Here is a 7,805-nt window from a genome sequence, read left to right as displayed (position 1 = left end):
AACAATAGAATAAATTAAAGTTTTGTGTGTGTAGATTTATTAAAAAGTTTTTTTTATTTTACATTTTTAGAAAAAAGTCGTAAAAAATAAAAAAATAAAAAAAAAAAAAACGAACATTTTTTTTTTTCAAATATCAAAATTACTTTCAGGACGTAACACAATGAAGGAAAAAATTCAAATATATATTATTGGTCCAAATAAGAATGAATATTATTGGATATTTAACCGCCCCATAGAGTCCATCGATTCAAATGAAACGATTTTCAGAATATCAAACTATTTCAAAAAGAAAAAAGAAGATATCTTAAAGGAATTACAAGACTCACCAGATAACCAAATTGAATCATTAAAAATAATAATAAAAAAAGAAATTTTAACATTAATAAATAATAATAAAAATAACAATAAAAATAATGACAATGATAATGATAATAGTAATCCAGAACAACAAGAAGATATTGATCCTAAAGAATTACTGGTAGAATGTGATTGTGAATTATGTACAGTAGGAATTATTAATGAATTGGTACAAAGGAAAAGACAAACAACAAGTTGGTTAGATAGAATTAAACTAGTTTTGGAAATTATGGATAAAAACCCAATTTATAAACAATTTCATAGTCAACAAGGTTTTATCAATACAGCATCAATTTTTCTTTTTATATACTCGCACAAAGAAACTTTAATGATCGATAGTTCCATTAGTGATAGTGATTTGAAAAGATTCATCTCTGATACGCTCTCTTGCCATCCAAAGTATTTCATTTCGGGCCAATCTACTTTTAATCAAAAAGGCTGGTGGAAATATAATAATTTAGGTGATGAAGAAAATAGTATTGAAGATAATGATAATAATATAGATAATAATAATAAAAAATATAATAATATAGAGAATAATAATAATAATAAAATCAATGATGATACTAATAAAGAAAATGAAATAGATAAAAAACAGGATGAAAAAGAAGAAAAAGAAAAAGAAATAGAAAAAAAAAATAATAATTATATAAATGATAAAATAGAAAGCAATAATATAAAAGAAATAAAACAAATAAAAGAAGAAATTAACCTCCCAGATATTTCAACATTAAAAAAACATCTTGAAGAATCGAATGTAGATCAACAAGAACAAAAACAATCACTACAATTACAATCACCATTGCCTCCACTCCAATTACCCTCAATTTTATTACCACCACAAGAAAAAGAACAAGAGATGGAGCAACAACAGCAACAATTACCATTAATTAGACAAAAATCACCAGATTTTTTAACTTCATCAGGTGATGAAGAGGAACCACCAAAAGCAATACCAAATATATGGAGCACCGATTTATCATCAGTATTTCAACAGTTATCATTACTTCAAAGTTGGTTACCAAATTTAGAAAGAATGACAGCTCAAGAAAAGGAATCAACTTGGAAAACATGTTGTTATTTTGAAAATTTTAATAATTTTGACAAATACTCTTTTTCGAATACTTTACTTTGTTGGTCTAAAAATCCGGTTCCAAACTTATTTCATATTACTGTACTATTCTCAGCAGTTGGTTTTTTAAAAGAAATGGGAGCAATTACATCAATTGAACTTTATTACCCAGAATCCACTATTAAAATATTTAAAAGAATTACCAATAACAATACTTCACCAATATCCTCGCCTCCATACTATAGCCAAGAAAACGATTTCTCTGACGAAGAAAATGAAAGAGAAAGAGAGAAAGAAAAGGAAAAGGATAAAGATAAAGATGTTAACAATAGCAATGAAAAAGAAAAAGATTCATTACTTGCTCAATTATCATCAGCATCAAATACTTTTCTTTTAAAAGAGCAGAATTTAAAACAGCTTCAACAAATTCAGCAACAAAGTCAACAACAAAATTTAAAAATACAGCAAGTTATACAACAGCAAAATCAATCGACACCGCAATTACCAGTAAAACCAATTAAGCCGCCAAAGCAACCTAAACCACCCAAACAACCTAAAGTAGCTAAACCACCAAAAGAACCAAAACAACCAAAATTAACAAAGAAACAACAAAAACAACAAGAGCATCTTCAATTTTTACAACAACAACAACAAAAGCAACAACAACTTTTACAACAACAACAACAACTTTTACAACAACAAATGTTTTCTCATTCATCAAATAGTCACTTGTATTTAAACCAACAAATATTGCCTCCACCAATTTCATATTTAAACAATGGTAATAGTTTACCAAATCATTTTAATAATAATAATAATAACAATAATAACAACAACAATAATAATAATATGATCAATAATCCGAATAATCCTCCTCACATCTATGGAAATAATAGGGAAGCATTTAATTCTATTCCTCCATTCTCTGCGCCATCACACTTACCACATTCATCATCATCAGATAGAATATCATCATACCATAATCAACTTAATATTCCATCAATACTACAACAACCACAACAACCGCAACACCAACAACATCAAACCCAAAATAATCAATTATCTCAAATGAATACTAATAGTTATCTTCCAACAAGTATTCATAATACAAACAACATTAACTTTAATCAAATTTTAAATAATTGTAATAATAATAACAACAACAACAACACAAATATAAATAATCATAATAATACAAAGTTTATGATGCCTCCTTTATATAATAGCTTTTCTAGTGAAAACAGTGATAGTTCAAACCCACCATCACCTGCTTATAATAACAATAATAACAATAATAATAATAGTAACAATAACAATAATAATAACAATAATAACAATAATATCACATATAACAATTATGACCATAATTTAAAATATTTTGATAATAATAAAAGATACTTAAATTATGATCATAATAATATAATTAATAACAATCATAATAATTATAATGGTAATAATGGTTATATGATGAATAGCGGCAATAATATTCAAGATAGAGATTCAATTCAACCACTTAATAAGTTACTTAATGCCTTATCAGAGTTGGGCGAAAGTAGTTTATAAGTTTAATATTAAAGCTAAAATAAAAAATAATAAAAAAAAAAGTATACTAGTATTACTGGGTTATAGGTTTATATAAAATATTTAATAAAATAGTGTAGGCAAATTTATATATAATATTTTAAAATTATTATTTATAGAATATATTTAAAATTTATAATCAAATAGTTTATTTTTTTTCTTTATAAATTTATTTATTTATTTATTTATTTATTTATTTGTTTGTTTTCTTTTTCATCATCGCTTTCTATTTCTGAATAAATATTGCAATCTGATCTTTGGCTGCTATAGTCACTGTCACTTGATTCGTTGCTATCCCCCACACCACAGTAATAATGGCAACATATTAACGGGCTTGTTTGGGTAGCTTGCGATTCTTGTTGTTTTTTCTTGAAATCTTTATTAAGAGGCGTTTTTCTTTTTCTTTTGAAATAGACAATACTAAAGTTATTTATGGTTTCAATATTTTCTTTATATCTTCCATTTATTGGACTCGAGGCAGGGTTATAGCCATAGCTTTGATAATCTTGGTTTAGTTTCCTTTTTTTTGCAAGAGATGAGTCATTGAGGATTTCTTCTTTTAATTTTAATTTTGAAACATTGGTTGCTTTGGTGGATGTTGGTATCATGGTACTATATTTATTATTATTATTGATATTTGATGATATAAAAATATTATTATCTAGTTCTAAAGTCCTTTTTTTTATGCATTGTTCTATAGAGAGCATTATATATGTATATGTTTGTACATATACATAAAAGAGAATAAGCTAAATTTATTTATATATTTATGTACTACTATTTTGCTTTTTCTTTTCTCCATATAATTTTTAAAAAAAAATTTAATTATTATAAATTAACAAATTTATTATAATAATAAATTTTTAGAGTTTTTTTTTTAATATTTTTTTTTTTTTTTATTTAATAATTTTTTTTTTTTAGATCTTTTGTTATTAATTTTTGTACTTTAATCGTAATTATTAAATTTAATTACCATTTTAATTTATGTTTATAATTTTCATAAATTAAAAAAAAAAATTAACCTCTTTTTTTTTTTTTTTTTTTTTTTAAAAATTTGAAAATTTTTTTTTATTATTTTTTTTTTATGTAATTTTATTTTAATTTTAATGATTAGTTTTGTTTTTTTATTTTTATTTATATGTATATTTCAAATAATAATAATAATAATAAAAATTTAAAATAAAAAATAGTAATGGTTAAAGTTAAAAGTGTAAAGATTTATACATTTATAGATGATGAAGATGGAAATTCAGAATTATTTTGGTTAAATGGTCAACTTATTAATCACACAGCAATCGAATATATGGTCAGAGCATGTAATGGGTTAAATAATAGTTGTTTGGGTGGCAGAAAATTTAAAAAGATTAAAGTTAAGAATAAAACCAAAAAAGAAATTGTCAATCAATCAAAACTAGTACTAAGGGAATACATCAGAAAAAAAACAAGAAATGGAAAACTGACGTTAAAGAATTTTACTGTTGGCCAGTGTCACTGTGATCTATGCGTAAATGAGTTACCAATCATTATTCAACAAAAGAAAAGCAAATTTCCCAAGAATGAAAACGAATGGTTTGATTATCTACGTGTCATTTATTTTTGTATCATTAAGCAACAAAAGTATGTCATCGATGTAAAGGAGCCAAAAGATGACGAGTCCAACAAATTTAATGACTCATCATCAGAAGAAGACGATGACGACGATTTCTTGTCTGATGATGATGATCAATCTGGTAGCAGTAAAAATGGAAATAGCAATGGTAGTAGTAATTCTACAGGTAAAATGGAATATTCAGGAAATCAAGAGAATCGTTTAAATGATAACATAAACAATGATGAAGAGGGTGAAAATGATGAAAATGACAATTTCAATAGATTTCAAGATGGAAAAGAGTATTTTGTATATACTAAAGATTTGTTTGAATTCTTGTTTGTACATAGAAAATTATTAGAAATAGAAGGTTTATTTAAAAAGTATTCAACATCCGAAATAAAGAAAACTATAATATCAACTCTATGCTATTGGCAAAATACTTTTAAGAATGGTAAACAAGTTATGGGTGTTAACGGCTATTGGACTTTAGTAGATGTAAAAGATGATCCATGGTACGATATTGATATTCCATCAGACGAGGGTGAAAGCAGAAAGGTTAACGGAAAGAGTTATAAAATTTGTGGGGTTCCAACACCACGTGGTAAATGCCAAAGAATTGGTACTTGTCCAACTCATCCTAAAATAAATCATATACCAACCTCAAAAAATATCATACCGGACGAATTCAATTTTTCAGAGTCTAGCCAAAGTGATAGTGATGACAGTGATAGGTTTCTAAACAATTCAAGTGGCGAGGAAGAGGAAGGAGAGGAAGGGGTTGGCAAAAAGAAAACATCAGTAAAAAGGAAAGTAACAGAGAGTAAAAAATCAACTTTATCAAAAACAAAATTAAAATCAAAGTCAAAACCCAACGCTACAAATAAAAAAGTACTAAAAACAACTATCAGAAGAATCAAATCAAACACTACTAAAAATGGAAAATCAACAACCAGTAAAACTACTACGAAAATAAAAAATAATAATAATAATAAAATTGGTAATAAAATTAAAAACACCAATAATAATAATGTCAACAACAATAATGATAATATAATAGACAATTTGAATGAGGAGAATTTAAAAAAAATTAAAGTCAAAATCGACCAGGTCGAAGAAGAGATCGAAAACGAAATCGAAAAGAAATCAATACCTGGAGGTTTATGTAAAAATCTTTCACCCCTCAAAATGGAAAAAGAAATACTAGATAAATTCTCTTTTTCATCAATTTTAGAGCAGGCAGATTTGGTTCAGTATAAAGATAGATTACCTAAAGAATATGTTAGATTTATGATTTTAAAAGTTTCAGACAATGATCATCTCCCTCAAACCTTAACAAATGAAATTTCATTACACCCACCACCATTAGTAAGTTAAAAATTTTTTAGCATAATCATTTTAAATCATAATACTAATAATTAATTTTATAGATTCATAAATTATGGTTATTCCATATATCAAATACAAAAAAATATAAAGAATTTTGTGAATTGTTAGGTGGTAGTACAGTGTCATGCAACCCTCAAATGGTTTTTGAATCAAAAGATTCTTTGGCTATCAAATATGAAAGATTAAAAGAACTTTATGTCTATTCTTTTGGTAATTTTAAATTTTATTCAAAAAAAAGTGTTTCAGCATATAATGATTGTTTTAAATCAAATCAAGATATATGGGTCGATCCTTCTCAATTATAAATAATATATTTTTTATAAAATTATAAATAAAAATTGGAATAATATAACACTATAATTTTATTATTATTATTATTATTATTATTATTATTATTATTATTGTTATTAAAACGCTACTATATTACAACTACCACTACTATAATAATAAAAATAATAATAATAATATTAATTATAATAAAACTTATAAAATAAAGATTTATTAAAAAATAAAAGTTTATTGGATGTTTTTTATTACTACATTCAACGAGATAAAAAAATAATAAACTAAAAAGGAAAAAAACGGAATAAAATAAATAATATACAAATTATATGGATACAAAATAGCTATCCCTTTTATCCATATCGAAAAATTAAAGATATAAAAAATAATAATAATTTAAAACAGAAGACAATAAATGAGCAATATAAATAATAGCAATAATAGTAAACAATAACAATAACAATTAATACTTTTATTAATTAATGGATTATTATAAAAAAATACTTTATTAAATAAAAAATACACAATATTATTACCTTATTTATTAATACTATACTTTTTTTTCAATATTTTTTCTTTGTGTAAAAAAAAAAAAATAAAAAAAGAAAAAAGTGTCATCAGAAAAAAGAAAAAAAAAAGAGGATTTGATTATGGCAATAATATGGAATGGAGATATATAATTTTTCATTTTTTTTTTATAAAAAATTTTTTTATTTTTTTATATTTTTCACCCCCATCCATATGTGCACTTTATGGATAAAAACCACACCTTTTGGATGTGTGCGTGTGCGCATGTTTATATGTATATAATATAATAGTGTAAAAAAATTGGATGACTATCTTTTTTTAATTCCTTTATTCTTTATTATTTATTTTTTTTTTTATATTTTACATAATACTGATATTTTTTATTTGTTTATTTATTTAGTTTTTTGTTTATTTATCAATATTGATTATTTTCTCTTCTTTTTTTTTTCTTCTCTGTATATTTTTTTTCTTCTCTGTATATTGAACTTGGAACTTTTACTTGCTATTTGTTTTCTTCATTTTTCATTTAAACCCGTTTGTGTGCGTGGATTTGTGGATTTATTTTTGTATATAATATTTTTTTCCTTTTTTTATTATAATATATAATATATAAAAAAAAATATCTTTTTTTTTTTTTTTTTTTTTTTTTTATTTATTTTAATTTAATTTTTTAATTTTTTAATTTTTTTTCCATTTTATTTAAAATTAATAAAAAATTTTTATATCATGATAATTATCACTTCTATTACATGTAACCACATTATATAAATAATATTAAATAAAAACAACAATTTGAATAGTAATAGACCTAAATAATAAAATTAAAAAAAAAAAAAATAATAATAAAAACAACAATAATATAGTAATAATAAAGATAATGAATGTTTTTTTTTAAATTTTTTAAAAATATTATTTTTTATTTTTTTATTTATTTTTAGATAAAAATAACAATAACCATAACCATAACAATAATAATAATAATAAAAATAATAAAAAAAATAATAAATC

The 7,805-nt window shown here is 23.2% G+C and overlaps 3 protein-coding genes across 3 annotated transcripts; 2 read left to right on the top strand and 1 right to left on the bottom strand.

Annotated features, from left to right (window-relative positions):
- Window positions 1-160: 160 nt before the first annotated feature.
- Window positions 161-2,992, top strand: DICPUDRAFT_84345 (uncharacterized protein; the record flags this gene model as incomplete). The annotated part of the gene is made up of 1 exon (XM_003293782.1): window positions 161-2,992. One exon carries the CDS (start codon window positions 161-163, stop codon window positions 2,990-2,992), a length of 2,832 nt encoding a protein of 943 aa, XP_003293830.1.
- Window positions 2,993-3,133: 141 nt separating this feature from the next.
- DICPUDRAFT_99767 (uncharacterized protein) lies at window positions 3,134-3,717 on the bottom strand (the record flags this gene model as incomplete). Its single annotated transcript, XM_003293779.1, has 1 exon — window positions 3,134-3,717. The coding sequence occupies one exon, from the start codon at window positions 3,715-3,717 to the stop codon at window positions 3,196-3,198; it is 522 nt and encodes a 173-aa protein (XP_003293827.1). The 3' UTR covers window positions 3,134-3,195.
- A 397-nt stretch (window positions 3,718-4,114) lies between these two features.
- Window positions 4,115-6,292, top strand: DICPUDRAFT_99766 (uncharacterized protein; the record flags this gene model as incomplete). Its single annotated transcript, XM_003293781.1, has 2 exons — window positions 4,115-5,966; window positions 6,029-6,292. The coding sequence occupies exons 1-2, from the start codon at window positions 4,203-4,205 to the stop codon at window positions 6,290-6,292; spliced, it is 2,028 nt and encodes a 675-aa protein (XP_003293829.1). The 5' UTR covers window positions 4,115-4,202.
- Window positions 6,293-7,805: the final 1,513 nt, after the last annotated feature.

The sequence above is a fragment of the Dictyostelium purpureum genome (genome assembly GCF_000190715.1).
Source record: "Dictyostelium purpureum unplaced genomic scaffold DICPUscaffold_470, whole genome shotgun sequence".
NCBI lineage: Eukaryota > Evosea > Eumycetozoa > Dictyosteliales > Dictyosteliaceae > Dictyostelium > Dictyostelium purpureum.
This window is presented reverse-complemented; position numbering and strand designations above follow the sequence as displayed.